Genomic DNA, 20,906 nt, shown 5'->3' with positions numbered 1-20,906 from the left:
CTCTCTCTCTCTCTCTCTCTCTCTCTCTCTCTCTCTCTTGTCTGGTCTGTCTGGGTAGCTAGACTTTTAGGCCCCAAGATGTTTAGGCCCTTCATTGATAAGACGCTTAGGCCCCAACATGTTTAGGCCCCAACATGTTTAGGCACCAGCCTACATTTTTCTAAGTTAATTATAATATTCATTTTATTTTTTTAATGAATAATGGTTTAGGCACCAGCATACATTTGTCTAAGTTAATTATAATTTACATTTTATTATTTAAAACTTTGTTTACTTTAAAAACTATAAAGAAGTATAATCTGCATCTTATGCATAATTTATTATTTTTTAAATATCATATTATTTTGTCACATCATATTATTTTCTATATTTAATTTTCTAATTGCAGATCAAAGAAACAGTAAAGACTTTCATTTACTTTGTGTATGACATGAATTAAATTGTTAAAACAACACCCCCACTGTATCCTGCTCCCTCTCTAGATAGGTGCTAATTAGGAGAAGATAATGAAGAGATCCTCTAGTAATACAATGAGGGTTTTACACCTCACTTTGGAAGTAAACCATGAAGAGACGGGTCTCCAAAAGAAGACAGGCCATGTCAGGTTAGTAAAAAATATAAAACATTAAGTCAAAGTTACTTATTACATGAAATAAAAGAGTGTTCAGTATCTTCAATCATATGAATTACCACAATACATGTTCTAGTAAGATGCGACTTCATTTCAGAAATCTTCGTATAAGTGTGCATTCAAGTTACTTAAATTGCTTAGATACATTTCTCTTTGGAAAATTTCTGTTAAGCTTTAATTTAAATGAGGCAACTGAATAACAGTTATCTTTAAAGTGTCTTAATTGTGGTAATTCACTCCAAGCTTTGGTTTAGTTAAGTTTAGTTTAAGAAAGTATTTTATACATGAGTGTTAATATACATCTTTAAAGGGGCATGGTCACGATTTTGGTCAAATTTTATTTTTCTGTTTTTATTATTTATAAATAAACACTTCCTAACGTTTAACAGATTATTTTTGGTCTAAATATGTAATTATCATTTCATCATTCAAAATGTTGTTTACATAGCAAAGAATTGTAAGCTCTGTAATTTGCTTATAACTCAACAAATGACACTCAAATTTTGGTTGTATATTAAAAATGCATTACTTAAGCATTGTAAACATTAATATTGGAGAATTTTTTTTTTTGACCAAAATCATGACCATGCCCCTTTAAGGTCAAGATCTAGTAAATTAATGGTGCTTACAGGTTAATTGAATTTAAAACAGAGTATTATTTGAATTTGGAATTATTCTATTATTGTATCAGAGTCTACAAATACAAAAAGAGATGTGTACATGTACATGTGTATGAAATCATTTAACTAGATCTTGACCTTAAAACATTTGGAATGGTGAAGAAATACCCAACTCTGTTGAAATTTTGTGTTTAAAAAAATCTTTTATAGGAAAAATATTTCTGTCTCTTACATTCTTAATAATTCAAACAAGAAGACAATTAATGCATTTGTTATTTTTTATCATCATAAAAAAAGATATCAATAAATTTCATTATTAAAAAATCACTAATGATTTAAAAGATCTCAATTTTTTTCTTTCAAGTTAACGAATCATTTTGTTTTCATATCTGAATCTATTCTTTTTTTATACAAAGATATACTCTTGTACTGTCCATTAATTGGATTGATTGTATTCGTCATATTTTTAACTCATGACTGGTTAATATCAAATGTTTGGCATAGTCAGTTTTTAAATATTGTTAACCAAAAATGTGTTTCAACGGCAGTTAAACAGAGATTACAGGGGTAAAAGTATAAGCAGTTATTCAAGCAGTTTTAAGGCAGTTATTTTGGCCTAAAAATTTTAATGAGTTTATGTAAACTAGCTGGTAAAAACTGTTTGAAACTGCCAGAAATTGCTTGCTCACTTCCTAATATGGTTTTCATAAATGAATATGCATGAAAACTCCATTCGAGATGAGACCATCGATGTTATAACCAATGCAGATGATGTAGAGCCGGAGTATGAGATAATAGAAAATGGTAGCAATAAAAGCCAAGCGAAAGCTGGTACACAAGAGGGGCTTCCAGTATACAATTAAGGGGGTGCGTCTTTTAACCCCAAGGAACCCCAAGGAACCCCAAGGAAACCCCAAGGAAACCCCAAGGAACCCCAAGGAACCTCAAGGATACCCCAAGGAACCCCAATGACAAAAATTAATAACTATTAATACCCAAGGGGTCTTATTGGACTTCAAGGGTCACCTCTTAAGTACCCCAAGGGTACCCCAAGGAACCCCAAGGAAACCCGTAAGATCCCCATGGAACCCAAATGATAAAGTTATTAACCAGTGATACCCCAGGGGTCTCATTCAAATCAAAGGCTCACCCCAAGGTACCCCAGTGATAGAAATTAATAACTATTTATACCCAAGGGGTCTCATTTGAATCCAAGGGTCACCTCGTAGTACCCCAAGGATACCCCAAAGAACCCCAAGTATACTCGTTAGAACCCCAAGTAACCCCAATAATAGAAATCAATAACTAGTGATACCCCAGGAGTCTCATTATACCCCTATACCCCCACAAATGAAGTTTAGGGGGGTATATTGGTTTCACCCTATCCGTCCGTCTATCCGTCTCTCTGTAGATGCAACTTTGTCCCCCCTATAGAATTTTTTACTACTGCATGGAACAGTCTGAAAATTTGTACATATGTTGATCTTCATCTGAAGATGTGCACCTGTAATTTTTTTTAGGATCAGACAAGAATTAATGATTTTATGACAGTTTTCATTTTCCTCATTCTATTTTTTGTTCACTGATGTTGAAAAGTAAGGGAGGTAATCCTTACAGATTTTATTAATTAATTTATGGCATTAAAACACCCTAAAATATATTTATATAATTACATTCAAATGGAGGTTTTTTGTCTTTATGCGTTAACTAAATTTATCTTTTATAAGTATTCTATCAACTGACAATGCAGATTTTTTGTTTGTCAATGATAAATTCTTAGGAGCTGGCTGAATTCATTTGTCCCAAGGGGGCCATTATCTGAGCCATGGTTTAGATTGAGCATGTGTGTATGGAAAATTGATAATCTGTAAAATGGGCAGTGGCTTTGGGGCTAATGTAAAAGGAAATATATAATATCATTATTAGAATAAAGAAGTGAACTTTGTTTAAATTTATTAGTCATGCAAGTTGATGAAGTGACCCTATAGGGAATTTAATTTAAATTAGATTTAAAATTACTGTCGTGATATGATTGTAGTGTTTCTGCAATTTTAAAATTGTTTGTAATAATAATTTTCTTTCTTACATATTTTTACATAGTATGGTAATTATGGTAATGTTTTGGGAGTTTATTAAATTTAACAAGCCTGTCAAAGAAAATCATATATAAAGTCCTATGGGATCAATTTTCTGATATGGAGTTCCATTGAACCATAGCAGAAAGTGAGGAAAATTTGAAACAACTAACTGCATCTGTTAAGACTCTTATTAGAAAGATATTCAAAGTTTTATCAACAGAAGAGCATTGCTTGGCTACCGGTATTTCCATTTACTGCAAAGGGTGGGATTATTGTCATTTTGTTGGTTTTTCATTAAAACAATTAAATAAAAAAAAATATCATCAGATACATTAATTTGTAAATATATTACTGTTATACATATGTATTTAAAGTGATAAGTACCCCAAAGAACCCAAATGAATCCCAAGTATACCAATGAGAACCCCAAGGATACCCTTGAGGACCCCATAGATACCTCAATGGTGGAAAGTAAATTTGATGACCAAGGCCGGTCTCATTAAAAATCAACGGGTCACTCCTGATACCCCAAGGATACCCCAATTATAAAAATTGATAACTATTGATACCCCAGGATACTCATTGGAGTCCAAAGGTCAACTATTGGTACCCCAAGGATACCTGTAGGAACCCCAATTGCAAGGTACCCAATTGATAAAATTTAATAACCACCCCAATGGTTGTACTGTAAAACATAATACTAATTAATACCCAATTACTCAATGGAATATCATAAAAACATCTGGGCAACCCAAGGAACACTTGTGATACCCCAATACATACTGGTATGATAAAAATAATGTTTCTCCTGACTTAAAATATCTGTTCACTTTGGATGAATTTAACAATTAATGTTGTCAAATCGGTTGAAAATCATAATCGAGTACCGTTAATCGGCAGAATTTGTTGTCTCTTACCAACTGATGATCAGCCAATATTGAATCAGTAACAAATTATATCAAATTCATGAAAATAGGGCACTAAATTTCATGTCACCACAAGGAAGTCTGCAATTCTTCCGGTGAACCATTCATATGAACACTTAATATGACAATGTTTCTTCGGTGAAATTTTCAAATGAAGTGGGGAAAGATATTGTTCAGTTACAAAGACCCAAACTTGTTTTACTATTGACATAGGGGGTGTTACCCTTATTGGAGTACTTTTGAGAAAAGACAAGAAGTGATCATGGAAGTGTGGAGTGGGGATATCTCCCCTTCGTGGGTACAACACAATGGATTGACCCATTATGCGCGCAGAATGTTCACCTGAGAGGCACCAAAATACCTGTTAATTGCAGGTAGACACCCGTTGTATATTGGTGGTAGCTCTTGGACAGGGATTAAAGGGCCAACATAACCCTTTACATGTAAACACAATGGCTTCACCATCACTGTTGCAATATATTTACCTACACCTACATCTCCTTGTTTATTGGTAGACAACCCTTGTGAATTTTGGGTGTCTTCCCACTTTGCTATAATTCTGAAATTTTTATGGGTGACTGATTTTAGCTAAGTGGGAATGGTGCTCAGGTAAGGGTTTCAAAGAACAAAGGAAATTAATTACAGGTAAATTATAGTCTGTTCAATTATTGACCTTAAGCAAATTTTTAATAAAAAAAATCACAGGCAGTTTTTTGAGATTATGTTTAATATAAAGTTTAAAAAATTAATTAGATACTTGTAATAGAAGTAAATTTTCATAATTAAAAAGGGTTTGTTCTATCATGTCCCAGAATTTAGAAATATGACATCGTAAAGACAACCTTTTCCTGCCATTTTTGCATTTTTAGCATAAAACAGCTTGTTTTCAAGCAGTTTTTCTTTCAGAAAAAATAGAAAGCATGCTTGAACAAACAAAATATTTTAATCAGAGATGTATCTAGCCAAGGCTAATAAGTGACAAAAAAATTTTCCCTGTTCAAGCATGCCCTCTATATTTCCCATTCATAAAAAGATAAGAAAAATGTAAATTTTGGACTGATTTTGATTGAAATATAGAAATAGCGTCACTTCTGACATCATTGCCAGTGAGTGCAAAAAAAATCAAATAAATAGGTGAAAAATAAATTTTACATCAACTCTTCTAAAATATAACATAACATATTATTGTACCTGAAACACTTTAAAAAATTGCGAATAATGGGGGCCAAATTTAACTCATATCATATATATAGTTCTTTCGTACTTCAAATCACCATCTACCAGTTGAAGTGGGAAGATGGGAAGGTATCCCATTAAATGAAAGATTTTGTCCTCTCTGTTACAAAAAACGTATAGCCGATGAATTTCATTATATTTTAGAATGTGATGCAATATCACAAGTCCGAAACAAATTTATAGACAAAAATTTTTCGGCTAGACCAAATGTGTTTTAAAGTATTACATATTAGGGTATCCTTGGGGTTGTATGGTGTATCAAGAGTTATAAATCTGTATGATTAGGATATCTTTTGGAGTTCCTTGGGATTTCTGTGGGGTTCCCTAGGGTTTATAGGGGTTTTTAGAGGCGTGTCTGGGATACCAATGAGTCCCAAGTGGTATCAAGAATTTTTAATTTGAATTATTAGGCTATATCCTTGGGGTTCCATTGGGTTCTATGGGGTATCAAGTTTTATGAATCTGTATTATAAGGGTATCCTTTAAGTTCCTTGGGGTATCCATGGGGTTCCGTGGGATACCTAATGGTGTCTGGGATATCAAAAAGCCCCGAGGGTGTATCCAGATATATAAAATTGTGTTATTAGGGTATCCTTGGGGTTCATTTGGGTATCAAAAGCTATATTACTGGGTATCCTTGGAGTTCCTTGAGGTATCCATAGGGTGTGTCAGGGATAACAATGGGGTATCTGTATTATTACTATTAGAGTACTATTAGGGTATCCTTTAGGTTTCTTGGGGTACCCATGGGGTTTCCTGGGATACCTTGTGATTTGTCTAGGATATCAAAGAGACCCAAAAAGTATCAAGAGATATAGTGTATCCTTGGAGTTCCAAAGGATATCAAGAGTTATAAAATTTATATAACCAATACATGTATAAGAATATCCCTAAAGTTCCTTGGGGTATCCGTGGGTTTTGTCTGAGATACCAATGAGTCCCTACGGGTATCAAGAATTTAAATTTGTATTATTAAGTTATCCTTTAAGTTCCTTGAGGTATCCTTGGGGTTCTGTGGTGTATCAAGAGTTATGAATCTGTATTTTTAGGGTATTCTTGGAGTTCCTTGGGATATCCCTGGGGTTCCCTGGGATTCTTAGAGGTGTATCTGGAATACCAATGAGTCCCCAGGGTTATCCAGAGTTTTAGATTTGTATTGCAGCGTATTACGGTATCCTTGGGGTTCTATGGAGTATCAAGATTTATGATTCTGTATTATTAGGGTATTCTTGGAGTTCCTTGGGATATCCCTGGGGTTCCCTGGGATTCCTAGAGGTGTATCTGGAATACCAATGAGTCCCCAGGGTTATCAAAAGTTTTACATTTGTATTACAATGTATTAGGGTATCCTTGGGGTTCTATGGAGTATTAAGAGTTATGATTCTGTATTATTAGGGTAGTTCCTTGGGATATCCATGTGGTTCCCTGGGATTCCTAGAGGTGTATCTGGAATACCAATGAGTCCTCAGGGTTAATAAGAGTTTTAAATTTGTATTATTAGGGTATCCTTGGGGTTCTATGGAGTATCAAGAGTTATGATTCTGTATTATTAGGGTATTCTTGGAGTTCTTTGGGATATCCCAGGGGTTCCCTGTGGTTCTTAGAGGTGTGTCTGGAATACCAGTGAGTCCCCAGGGGTACCACGAGTTTAAAATTTGTATCATTAGGGTATCCTTGAGGTTCCTTGGGATTCCTATGGTGTATCAGGAGTTATAAATCTGTATTATTAGGTTATCTTTGGGGTTCCTTGGGGTATAATTGGGGTACCAAGGGTAAGGGGTGACCCTTGCACTCTAATGAGACCCCCTTGGGTATCAATAGTTATTCATTTCTGTTATTGGGGTATCCTTGGGGTTCCTTGGGGTTTCCTTGGGGTTCCTTGGGGTTTCCTTGGGGTTCCTTGGGGTTTCCTTGGGGTTCCTTGGGGTTTCCTTGGGGTTCCTTGGGGTTAAAAGACGTGCCGAATTAAGGTACATGTATTTCTCTAACTGACTCATGTTTCAGAAAAAAGGTCCAGTGTGTATTAAGATAAAGTTCAAATGACTCATTAGTTGTTATTAATGAACAATTCTTGTTTTTTAGAAACAGAGGGGAGAAGACTACACTATTGGAGATGTGTTAAGCGGGGAAAGGATCAACCATGTCCAGTCGCTGTAACACAGAGAGGAGACAACTTCCAAGAAGGTGTGAGGAACCATATTCACCCTGCAAAACCAGGAGTTCATTTAGCAGTAAAGATGAAGACCGAGGTAATCTAATCAAAAATATCTTATTTTAAAAATATACTATGTAAATAATACATGAGAATTATAACAATTTGACCATGTTATTTTGGATATGTAAGGAATGCACTTTGTTGAATATAATTGTATATGAAGAGAAGAATGAACATGTTTTAATGATATGTAAAGAATGTACTATATAGATTGTATTTGAACAAAAAACTGACCATGTTATTATTATGCTTACAGGTGAAAAAGAATGCTGCCCAAAATATCTTTACGCAGTCAGCCCCAAGAGTTGTAGAGGCAGTATCAGCAGCGACTGAAATGCATGCACCACCAGCCAGTCTTCCAAAGCCGGCCAACTTGACAAGGATCGCAAATCGAGTGAGAAGACAGCATATAGACCACAAGACCCCCAAGATTTGGATTTCATGGTAAGCTGAATTCAATTTAACACACACACACACACACACTGACACACACACACATATATATATATATATCCTCACTTATTTATCTTCAATATTTGTTTCAGAGAGCGTACAATGAACGAGGAGATGTCTTTTCATTCATCAGACTGGTCCTTGCCTTGCCTGCCACCGGAGCATGTCGAGGAAACATTTCACCACCTAGACAGAAAAGCTCACAACGACCAGCTAGATTCCTTGATGGAGTATGTGTGGCGTCAGTGGATCCGTAACACAACCTTCCCCGTCAAGAATTGGTCTGTGTTCATGCTTTCAGTCCGTACAAACAACGACCTTGAAGGGTGGCACAACCGGATCAATAGCAGAGTAAATCGCTCGGGTAAAGTTCCGTTCTACCTTCTCCTTTTGGAACTTTACGGTGAAGCAAAGAACATTCCATTGATTGCCAGACTACTCTCAGAAGGAAAGATGGAGAGGATCAACAAAGAGAGGTACAGCAAGCTGAATGGCAAGTTATTCAAGGCGTGGGAAGACTATAACAACAGAGTGATGACAACAACTCAGCTCCTGCGAGCATGTGCTCCCTGTATGGGCTAACCACCAAGTGAATGGACGTGATTGTTCTCAATTAAGTCTGTGCATGTTTATCAATTTATGTGATTGTGAGACAACTTTATAGTGCTGTGCAAACTTATAGGGGTATGACTTTTTATAAGATGGTTAATGTGTATTTTTACTGGATATATATATACTTAACATGATATGCTTAAAATGATTGCTTGTTTATTCAATGATTTTGTTTTTCATTGATGATAACAAAAGAATATAAATGAACTCAGTGTGGTTTTTTTTGCCTGCCAAAGAAATACCAGAGAATAATGTTAATAATCTATTTGTTAAAATATATATCTACATACCCAAATACAAGTTAAGCTTCATTGGCAGAAAAATTACATAATTTTGAGAGATTTCCTTTAATTGTACAAATATAATCACAGAAATAATATTTCACTTGTATTTGGGTAATACATATGCGAATTCTTTTGGGTTATATAAGGGTACTTAAAAATATTATGTATAAATCAGTTACCATATATAAGCTTACTGAACAAGTTTATGACATTCAAGTGTTGTATAATTCCAATAATAGAAAAAAATACAAGAATTTGTTTTCTTTTCTTGAAATATCAATAATGAAATACTTCCCCTTATACAGCTGTTATATAACATTTGTTCGTTTCTTTGTGATGATAGTATGATTTGATCACAGTATTAACTGATTTACAGCACGGACACATAACCATGCTGGATGGTACTATCATTGATAGCGTGCGCATGCAAGTTTATAGCATAATGTTTTTCGTGATTAAAGTTTTTCATATAAAGTAAACAACGCCATGTTTGCGAACGATTGTTAGTTTACTACAAATTAAAGTAAATTGCATTTATGGGCTCAAACGTGCTTAAAAGCCATGTTCTTTCAACTATCAGTTATTATTATAAACAACAGGTGCCTAAACATCTTGGGGCCTAAACATCTTGGGAACTAAACATCTTACTTGGGGCCTAACCGTCTTGGGGCCTAAACATGTTGGGGCCTAAACAGTAGCACCGTTAAACATATCATTGACTTGCCTGATCTTTAATTCGATCTATTATTTAATCATGTGTCTAGAAAATAAAAACAATATGTACACATTTTTAACTGGTGGTGGCATAAGTTATGCTATAACTATGTCACCATCCAACAGTACATGTCTGTTGGATAAAAAATGGCCAATTTCGGTTTAATGTAATAATTATATAAGCTTAAACTTTCACAGTACCTGTAGTTTCTCTTATCATTTTCTGATTTCACAATATGTATTTGTTGGTCCATTTTCAAACTGTAAGATCTTTTGAACTCAGCTGATCCACAAAGTAATTTAAGTTTGGCAGTACCGATGTTTCGAACTTTCTTCTGACAATTAATTTCTCGGCCGAACAATTTCAGGTAACGGAAATATTTATTCATAAGTCGAAAAACGCATGTTTACTTTTCTATAATAATAGATGTTCAAAGTCAATAATTCTCTTTGTTTTATATGACTTAAGATCTTCCTTCACAACCGCTAAAGTGACTAAGATTATAAAATATAAAATTTAAAAACAATAACCATGATAACCCGCATATCCGGAATTTTTGTCAAAAAAGGGAGAAAATATTTTTAACAAATAATATATAGCGACCATTTAAGACTTAATTGGCGCTAAATTATTTTTGTTTTAAATCTGGCTAAGCATTTTTAATTAATATATACATATTTCACTGCTCTTCAGTTTATGGAGATAGAATATTGAACAAAAGGCGCCAAATGTCAAATAATGGTAAGAATTTGTGTGTGTGTCTTATTTATTACCTTAGCCGTCTAATGAATCAGACTATCTTACACGCAACATTATCTCTTGATTAAACAGAGCAAATCAACAGAAAGTCAAGGGTCACGAACTTTTTTGGAGTCGGTGAAAGCCAGATTTGAACAACAATATTTAGAGAGACAAAAAAGGGTAAGCAATGGTTATTAAGGGCGAATTTATTGATAAAAAACTAGTTCGAGTTTAAGTTTATGGTTTGATAATAGTTTCATATCTGTTTGAAACCAGTTGGGTGGTTAGACAGTTTAGCACTTAATGGAAAGTTAGTTTAGAAAAATGGCTATCATTGCACTCGCGTACCTACTAGATTTGTTCTTGAAATTTAAAGAAGATAATTTTTGAACTCATGTGCATTTGCATGAAAGTTTTTATTAAACAGTGCAGACATTTTTTTCCTTGCAATACCCACATATTAGGTTATTCTGCAAACCCATTGCAAAATTTGCTTTTAACACCATATCAATATTTTGGAAAAGTGAATGCTGCTATGAAAAACTATATCAATATTCATTTTTCTACACGTATATCGATAGAGATCATCTGATTCACTCAAGGCGTTTGAAACAAGTTAAAAATGACACTGGTTTCAAGTGAAATATCCACGAATTACTTGGTCTTAGCTCAAAAACCAGACAAATCTAGTTGAATGGCCAGCAACGAAATAGACAGGCGAACTTATTACATGCATTACAATGTGTACTAAAAAATGTTATGAGCATATATTTCAATGAAATTTTTTTTTCATCAACCACTTTGAAAGTTTTTCCTTTGCCTGTTGTAAATTGCAAAGGGTAATTCTCAGTGTTTGTATTCATGGAATCGCTCTCTTCCACATTATTATTTTGGCCAGTACTATTTGTATTACATTATCATAGATCCTTTAAGACATATATGTTTAACGTTAGAACGATACCCATATGCTGAGTTCATTCTTTGACACATATGCCACACTTGAGTATCAACTACTCTCTTTCGAACGCATCTCCGCCATCTTGAAAGGATTTGAAACCACACTCGAAGGTGGTTTTAGGTTTCCTGGAAACTTGTTTCAGTTTAAAGCCAAAAAATACAAAAACTAGTTTTAGTTTAGAACTAGTTCAAAACCAGTTTTGCAAGTAGATGAAAAGTTTGCAAAACCGAACTAAAAAATAAACTAGTTTTTGATCAATAAATTCACCCTATCTTATTTCAGAGACATAAATAACATTTTATTTATGTCTCTGTTTATTTCAAACATTTTAACCTACACTGTTTAATAAGGGGAATGGTGACATTAGCTGCAATAATGTAACCCTCTCCGATTTTTTTCATCTGACCCCCCCCCCCCCCCTAGAAAAAATAACGGAAAGGATAGGGTTACATTACTGCAGATACTGTATTTCATAAATACATTAAGATATTACTATATATATTTGTATATTATATATATTTATGTGTGATACATGCTATTTTTCCTGTATCATTACTTCATTTAACAGATAAGTTTAAAAACTACATAGTATTTTATTTCAGATTGAGAAAAAGAAATGTCAGAGAGAGGTGGAGTTAGTTCACAGCCAGTACCTGAAACAAAATGTAGTCAATTCATCAGAGATGGCACATGCCAAATTTGTTGTGGGAACCTGGTCTCATAAACATGGTATGCTTATCAATATTATTGTCAATCTGTAGTGCAGGCATTCAATTCTGCTGATGAAATTTTTTTTGATAACTTGCAATGCAATTTTCTGATCATGGAAAGTCAAGTGTAGGAGCGAGAACTCATTTGACAAGTTCATCTATCAAAAACAAGCTGTATTACTACTACTACATATATAATGTTAATTGCTTTCGTTGTATGGTATCAATTAAATTTTCATGGTTTATTGCTTAATCCTTTAGATATAAATTGATGTTTTCATAATAGGAGATGCAGAAAAGAAGTGGGTAGTGAAGGACAAAAGGGAGAAACAGAGAATTGAAGCCAGGTTTTCTCCATATGGCAAATCTCCGAACAGTTCAAGGAGACAAACCTCCAGTCCCAGGGAGCAAGGACATGGCAAGTTTTCTAGCCCCTCTCAACCAAAATCAGGACAGATGACAAGGACCCCCATGGGAGGGTCCCAGAGATCAACACCACCAGTGTCAACTGCAGCAAGTACGAGTACTTCTAGTAGTCCCACTGTAATTTCATTGGACGATACTCCAGATGAAGTAGTGGTGGATAACATAGAACCATCTGAGCACAGCCAACCGTTAGCCTGTCCAGTTCTCTACTGCGAGGTTCTGTTTACCACGAGAGATAAACTGGAGCAGCACATGAGAGACTTTGACCATTGTCCAATCAATCCTTGTATGGTTAATCTTGATGGAGTACTGGCTCAGCATAGATCCTATTTGTGTACGAGCTGTAATGAATGTTTTAGGGTAAGTAAAGTGTGGATAAAATGCAGTCGCAACTTCCCAGGCCTGTCTGGCAGAGCACGGAAAAACACCTCAAATGTATTACGTTAACGTACATGACAACCCCTCCCCTGTCCTTTTCTGCTTTTCATAACACATATGCTACAATCTGTTGAGGTGTGAGCAAGCTTTTATGAAAGTCAATGATATACCCTAAAATATATTACAGAAGAGACTTACAAGGATGCCTAGCCGATACTTATATTGATGGGAAGCAACTCCATTTTGTATTAAATTCTAACATCTGGTAATGTTAATACACTGAGGTGTTTTTCCAAGCTCTGTCGGAAAGGCTTGAGTAATTGCAACTGATTCTGCATGGTAAAAGATACATGTACTACATGTAACCATGTATAGATGTTGAATTTTGATACACCGTCCTGTTCCAGAAAATGCTAATATTTCCAGTTTGGTAGTTTGGCTGAATTTATGCACCTGAATCCACAAACAAAGTTTATTCAAATTCTTGAAAAATTTGGAAAGTAAGTCTAGAAATACAACTAGGTATGTAAAAAAAATGGCTTAAATTGCAAAGCACTTAGTTTGATATCATTTTCCCTATTGCTACCCTGACAAAAAAAAAATTTAATTTAAATATTTTGTTGAAAAAAATTATTACACTTCCTGCTAAAATCAGGCTTCAAAATTGACATTTTTAAGTGACACCATTTTACAAATTAAGCTATGTGTATGCTAAATGGGCAACAACTTTCAAAAACAATTAAAATAACTAAAGCAACTTAACACTAGTAACAGTGCATACTTGGCAACAACAAAACCTATTAATAACAACTTCAAGAGCAAGTAACTTTTTAAATACCATTTAGGAGACAAAGAAATTGTGCATGCCTTTGGAAACAGCAATCTGCTATTTGCTGAATACTCTTTAAAGATAATCCCTGGTTCAAGCTTGTTCTCTAATTGGACTTATAATCAGGTGGATTAACCTAAGCTTTTGAGTGACAGTTTTATAACATTCAAGAATGAAATGCTTTTCACATGGCAGGCAGATTTAAAAATTGAATAATTTTTAATCTTAATCTGTCCTATCTGCCTAAAAAATTTTCACCCTCCTTTGTTAGACACTGGCTTGAAAGGTTCAATTAAACTGTGTCTCAACACAAATATATTAATAGAACTGAAAGGGTCACTTTAAGAGAGAGGTGCGGAAAACAACTGAAAGCCAGATGGATTTTCTTAATCATGCAGTAATGCATGTTTATGTACATGCTTGGATTTAGAATTCCCCCTAGAGAAACAGTAGTGAAGTTTGTAATAAGCGTTCTCCAGTTGCATGCTTGCCCAATGTAAAATAACTTAAAAAAGAAACAACTCTTTAGCTCCTTTTATAGTTCTGATATTATAAAATTAAGGAGCTAGTGAAAGGTTTGATTTTAATCAGACTGGAAAGAAATTTGAGCTTAGTGTTAGCAAATGTACTTTTGAGTGTTGTAAACTACTTTGGATTTGTCAAAACACAAGTACATATAATATACAATTACTTTAAGTAGGTAGAATATTGAGAAGTGGTAGGTATTGGCTTAATTTCTGAGCTAAATGTCATTATCAGATTCAGAAATTATGCGTTACTAGAAGAGTACAGTTTAGCAAAAATGAATACGTAAGCCAGGACTTCTAAAGCACAATTAGTATTGAAATATTAGCAATTTTATTGAACGTTTAATAAGATTTGGCAATGAAATAGCTCTCTAACTGTAGTCCAACAGGTAGATCTGTGACTGAGAAAAATCCCTTTATTATGTCCAATTTCATAACAATATTGAAAAGTGTAAAGCTTGCATGTACATGTACATCGCTGTATTTTTAATTTGGAGACAGGCAGGATACTAGAACTATCCACAAATTAAGATCTTTTAAAATAGCAAGTTTGAAAATTTTGATTTCAGCAAAATTACACTAATAATTTTAGGAGAAAAGGGACTGGGAATGTCACCCACACAGAAGAGGCCCGGATTCTTCTCTTGAGGATGCAAGCACCACCCCTGGGCACTTCGTGGTAGTTGGATATCTCTGTCCAAGGACACTCAGCATCTTCTCTTCCTATGAACAATGTGAAAACAGTATCAAAAAGGGAACTGAAGACATCCTCAAGTTTCCATTTCAAGGTTTGCTAAAATTAAACTTGGAGAATCTTTCTGTTGCTTTGTCTCTATTTTCATACAGTTCAAGGGAATCAATTTTGGAGTATTCTATATTCATTTGAATGAAATTCAATGATTTGAATCTTTCTTTCCTATCAAGATAAACAGTTACCAAACTATACAATTAAGTTTCACACAATTTTGATATTTTGTGGTTTAGTGGTGGAATGATAACATGCGATTTGTCTTTGTAGATGATGATGGGGTAACACTTCAGTCAGTCAAACCCTGCCCAGTATCCAAGGCATTTGTTGATGATTTCACTGTCCGCTGCAAGTCCTGTGCTTACACTGTGAGCTGCCTAGACTGTGGGGTGGAGCTGTTGGATTCTGGGAGTCTCCAGGACCATATGCTGCTTTTTGAGCAGACACATGTTCTTACCTCAAGGTCTATCGTATCAAAGGTAAAAACAAAAAAATAATTTGGTTTTAAAAAGGGTTTGAATTATGCATTTACACGGCACACATTTTTACATATTTGAGATTGAGGTCTAGATTGCAGAAAATTTACATATTTGAGATTGCAGAAAACCTTTTATGTTTTTCTTATTATGCAAGAAACATATATATTATGTAATGTTTTGCTTTGCTTCTTTTCTATATTGCATTTGAATAATTAGAACCATAAATACAGTGAACTTTGATTAAAGAAATTACAATGTTTGTGGCTCCGGGCTCTTGAGATTTAAGTTAAATCTTTTGACTATTCAGTTACGAGATGATTAAAGGATTAAATATTTTTAATTTCACACCTTTTATTTCATTTATAGGAGGATGTGTTCACAGAATATATCACAGAGCATGTCTCAAATTTCTCCGAGCTTCTGGACAAATATATTAATCACAGTTCTAAGGAGCAGAATTTAAAGACATTTTCTAACTTTGTTACCATCTTATGTCATCTTTTGGAAGAGAATATGTAAATCTTTTTGTATTCATGATTTTTTTAATTGATTTTTTGTTGAATCTGAATTTGTAAGAGTAAAGTTTTCTTTTCTACTAGGCATATTTTTTGTGTATTTTCATCATAGAAACTAGAAATTTATTGGTTTACAAAGAACATGGTGAAATAAGATGAGGAAATGGTCTATATTGTTTTACTTTGAGCATAAGATATAACTTTAAATTGAAAAATGCATGCTTAAAATTCAGTGCTTTATTACACTATAAAACTTGCAAATGAGTAATTTCTTTTGACATTGGGAATTTTTTCAACAGAAGAAACAAAGTTTAATACAATTTGTTAGACCATTGAGAAGTTTTAAAAATGACAGACTACTGTTTGTTTTATATTTTTACTCTGCTGAAGGCAGTATACAACTATAGATCTATAATGCTATATTATTCTAATGTTCTTTTCCATGTTCTTTCCATAGAAAGTAGAACAATGATCAAAAATTTGGGTCTGATAAATTTTTAATATTCAAACAATATATATCTAAAATCCATTGAAATTAATGAATAACAGGAAAATCAAGAACATGCACAGTATTTTCCCTGTCATATCAAATTGAACATGTGTGATATTTACCACACCTACAATAACTGTGGTCGTCTTAAGAGAACCAACCTAGTCTGTAGCTACTGATAATGACTAGAACGGAATATATGTATTTAATTACCGGTATGAGCAGCACGACGCTATTCTTATAGAACCATTTTAACAAGACCTTGGACTTTCAGTAGGATGTAGCTATCTAATTCTTGCATCAAAACAAGTTCAAATGACGCTGGTTTCAAATGAAATATGCGCCGATTGCGTAGTCTTAGCTCAAAAGCCAGACAAATCTTGTTTATTTCAGAGAGCCATGGCTGAGTGGCTGACAATGAAATAGACAGGCCTACGTCATATTGCTGTTTGACACAGTTACCCAAAATCCAAGCTCTTGTTAAAATGGTTCTAACAGTTTACTATAACAGTATATATTTTGAACAACGGACACATCAGGCACTGACAAGGTTCAGTTCTGTCGTTGTTTCCGTGACGGGCGACATCCAGTCAGTAGCGGAGGAGGGTGTCTGCGGGCGAGATGAGGGGGGCCGATTCTCACGAAGCCTTTGTCTGTAGAGGGGGTCGTTCTCCACGGGGACAGCAGAAGATCGGAAATTTTTACTCACGATCTGCGGGAGACATTTACTCAGAATGTACACGTATTTAAACGGGGTCATTTTCTTCATATCTAACACTTGAAGTTCCTTCTTTGGCACATCGAAATTTTCAATGATATTCACTGTGTTAATGAATTTGGACTCCTGTCCCATGGTATATGACGTCATTGGACGACCCTCTGCGTCATTGAAAGTGGTCCGAGAGGAATTCGAGGAAATGGAACTTCTGCGACGATACTGTATTAAGTCATTGAAAGTCACTGTTTCCCCACTGTCATAGTCTATATATCTGACGTTGGACGGGGCTGTTCTCTGCTTCAAAATACTTCTCAGCGATTTGACCACAACTACATCGGACTTTCTATCTTTCTGCGGTGCCGATTTTGCACGATTGAGTTTGTCATTGCACTTGCTGGGCTGTCTTGAAGATACGGGCGGACTGTCCTTTACACGGTGTCCTTCTGTTCCATTTGAAAAACACGTGCCGTTCTCCGACTCCGTGATATCGGTTGGAGGATGGGCCATGATCTTTGTCGCCATGAAAAACCCAGCTTTGGTCATTCTGCGAACTTTGGACCAGTGTTTGGAATCTTTGGTTTCGGGCGAGCACCGGGCAGGAATAGGAGAGTTTCTGTTCTCACTGGAAACTTGCGGATGTCCATTACTTTTCTGAGTATTCGCAGCGTTCTTTATATTTTTTGTCGTCTGCTTTGTGAAATATTGCTCCTTTGCCATATTTCGGATTTTGGACCAGTGTTGATTGTCTGTCTTTTTTGACTGTGCGTCGTTCTGATCAATTTCCCCTTCTCGTCTGCTTCTACACGAAAAACTCCGTTGAATAGCCGTTGCCCTGTCCGTCGCGCTAGCAGAACCAATCCGCCGAGGGGTGGACAGTTTCGCAGGCGACAGATATGGGCTCGGACACGTTCCATTCATTTGACGATTCATTGTCCATTAGATAACACTTTTGTTTTTATTTTGTCCAATGATCCCTGCACTCCAAAGCGAGCCGTGTTTTTTCATTTAACACTTTTAAATGAGTATGAAATTAACATTGAGCAATTTTTATAGTCCTAATTTGGGTAATATCTTAATCCTCTCAGGGGATTAACAGGTATATCGAAAGGCCTTAGCGTAACTTTCATTTGGATTAAAAAGAAAATAACATCTCTGACGGTCGTGGTTTTAAATGGAAAAATATTTTTTTGTACTTTAATGTACCATCTAAAACGGGTGCGCGGCCACCGGCATTTCAATGACGCATACTATAGTACGTATTTTTTTAAGAAATGCATTTATTGAGACATTGATTACTATTTATAAAAAAATATAATATAACAACGGCCAAAAAGTGCGAAAAAGGACTTATAAGAAAACACTTTAACTTGTTTTGAAGTAAGATCTATTTTAAACAAAAACAGTTTTGGTTTGATTTCATGGAGATGTTGTTGCCATAGATAATATGGGGAGGGAAAGAGAAACACGGAAAAATAACTGGCAAATCAAGAAGATTGTTACAACAAAGTTCTATGGGGCACTATTAACTGAAAATTTCTTTAAGGAAATTTTATTGTAAATCTTTAATTGAACACATCTACGTCTGAAAAATTTGGGTTCATCATTTCGTTTGCCCATATGTTGGAAGATGAGCAATCAGACGCTGCAAAACATTATTTGATTAGATTCAAAGCATTGATTTTAAAGTTTTGTTTATGTTACACAAAATTTGTCACAATAGCACGATTTTGCAGCAAAATAAAGTTCCAAAAATTTTATTATTTATTTCTCTTAATGTTCGTAAAGTTTATTAAGTAATGCATGTTAATCACATGTTTAAATTCTGGTTCTATCTAATTTAAATTATAACTCCTTTTCATAAAAAAGATTGGCAACCTGGTGAAAAATATTTGAAAATGAAGATACCTACATATACCTGTTTTAATAATCCGGATTACGTTTGAATTTAAAAACTGACACTTTACGGTGACAATTAAATGCACAATTGTAAAGCATTTGGTATAGAAAGTTTTAGTTTCTGTTCATTTCATAAAACTTATCAACCCATTTTCTACTTTGTATTCAATTAAATATTCTGCAATTATAAAAATGTTGAAAATAATCGTGATGATAATGAACATTTCTATTTTTAATGAATCTTCACGATATATTTTTTTCAAAGTATTTTCTTTGACGTCAGTTTAAGTGTGACCTCAACATATCATTACTGGATAAATGAAAATTGATTAAAAGAAATGGATCGTCGTCAATGAAAATGTTGTTCAGTAATATACGTGTATATTTAAGGTCAGACGCGACCTATTTTCCATTATTTTCTAAATATTTTTTCATATCTCCACAACTTAAAGATTTTCACTACGTTATCATATCATTAAATTTCATGTTATAATAAGTTATATAATATTTTTCTATTTGGAAATATAAAGTTTCAATGAAATATAAACCCTGATTTAATCTGTAAGCACTCAATTGCATTGTCCATATTAAGCTTAATTAAGGAAAATTCTGAAGATTTTAACACAAATATTTTTCTGGTAATTTACCCTAAAAATTTAGCAGGTCTAAATGCACATTTTAACAAATAATCTAGTGCCTGAGGAGGAATTATTTTTGGGATTTGAATTTTTTTATTTATATCAAATCCTCTAAGCAATCCCTCGAGCCAAATGGGATTGTACATGTACACTTATAAGTATTTGATAGATCATACTAAGTAAAATTTACGCGATGAAGAAGGGGGCTGAGGGAGTGAAGCCACTGAGCCCCTTCTTTATCGCGTATCGCGTAAAAACTTATTTAGAGACTTAATTTTCATTGGCTGATCGAAAGTTCTGCGCCAATCAAATATTACCTCTCTTTTGTTTACGGACCTCTAAGCTGTCAACCAAAAATGTGACTTCACTGTAATGTTGTAATCTTTAAGAAATTTTTGAAATAGAATATCTAGCGAATGCTGGTAAAAAAGTGGGTTATTGTTATATGGAAAATCCTTGTCCGAAGCATATCTTCTCTCCCCTTGGTCCAATCTGGCTCATACTTCACCTGCAGAGTGCCTTTGGTCAAAGAATGTGCAGTGACCATGAATATTACTTTTGTATGCCAAAGTCATATCGGACCCGCCAAAAATCTATTTTTAGAGCATATATATATATATATATATATATATATATATATATATATATATATATATATACACACTCCCAACTCAGCCCTAATTGGCCCATACTTCACACAAACAGAATTTTTGGGTAAATGCTGTGTAGTGACCTTGAACTATTTTCATGGTCAAATGTAAAGGTCACAGCAGATCTTTTTTTCATCTAGTTTTAAACCATGAGTTATTTCCCATTTGCATAATCTTGCTTAGATTGAACCCCAAATAATGCATGTAGTTATATATGTAGTATATGCCAACTACAGCATTTCTTACTTATAGGTCAAGGTTAAAGCAAAATTCTCTGAAATGTTTTTTATCCTATTGTCCATTATTTGAGCGGGGCCCTTTGAGATAGTCACCATCTCAATGTTGTCTAGTTAATCCGCAACATGCAAAAAAAAAAATGTTGGCACAATGACCAAAGATCAATGGAATTTGTTTTCATATACAGGCTCGTTAA

At 34.4% G+C, this 20,906-nt stretch overlaps 3 protein-coding genes and 1 pseudogene across 3 annotated transcripts in view; 3 read left to right on the top strand and 1 right to left on the bottom strand.

Moving 5' to 3' along the window:
- Positions 1–10,217, bottom strand: part of LOC128165119 (nardilysin-like) — a 28,810-nt gene extending 18,593 nt beyond the window's left edge. The window contains exon 1 of the mRNA XM_052829335.1: positions 9,971–10,217. Coding sequence (XP_052685295.1) covers positions 9,971–10,158 — 188 coding nt within the window. The 5' untranslated portion in view covers positions 10,159–10,217. The remainder of the gene's footprint in view (positions 1–9,970) is intronic.
- LOC128165122 (uncharacterized) lies at positions 1,634–8,155 on the top strand (annotated as a pseudogene).
- Positions 8,198–9,688, top strand: LOC128165120 (uncharacterized). The gene has a single exon (XM_052829336.1). The coding sequence runs from the start codon at positions 8,262–8,264 to the stop codon at positions 8,739–8,741; it is 480 nt and encodes a 159-aa protein (XP_052685296.1). The 5' UTR covers positions 8,198–8,261; the 3' UTR covers positions 8,742–9,688.
- Positions 10,218–10,316: 99 nt separating the features above from the next.
- LOC128167114 (E3 SUMO-protein ligase ZNF451-like) lies at positions 10,317–16,166 on the top strand. The gene is made up of 7 exons (XM_052832652.1): positions 10,317–10,511; positions 10,602–10,691; positions 12,072–12,198; positions 12,466–12,965; positions 14,932–15,127; positions 15,358–15,566; positions 15,933–16,166. Exons 1-7 carry the CDS (start codon positions 10,509–10,511, stop codon positions 16,083–16,085), a joined length of 1,278 nt encoding a protein of 425 aa, XP_052688612.1. The 5' UTR covers positions 10,317–10,508; the 3' UTR covers positions 16,086–16,166.
- Positions 16,167–20,906: the final 4,740 nt, after the last annotated feature.

Source organism: Crassostrea angulata, chromosome 10 (assembly GCF_025612915.1).
Source record: "Crassostrea angulata isolate pt1a10 chromosome 10, ASM2561291v2, whole genome shotgun sequence".
Taxonomy (NCBI): domain Eukaryota; kingdom Metazoa; phylum Mollusca; class Bivalvia; order Ostreida; family Ostreidae; genus Magallana; species Magallana angulata.
Note: the sequence above shows the minus strand (reverse complement) of the source record. Positions and strands in the feature narration are given on the sequence as shown.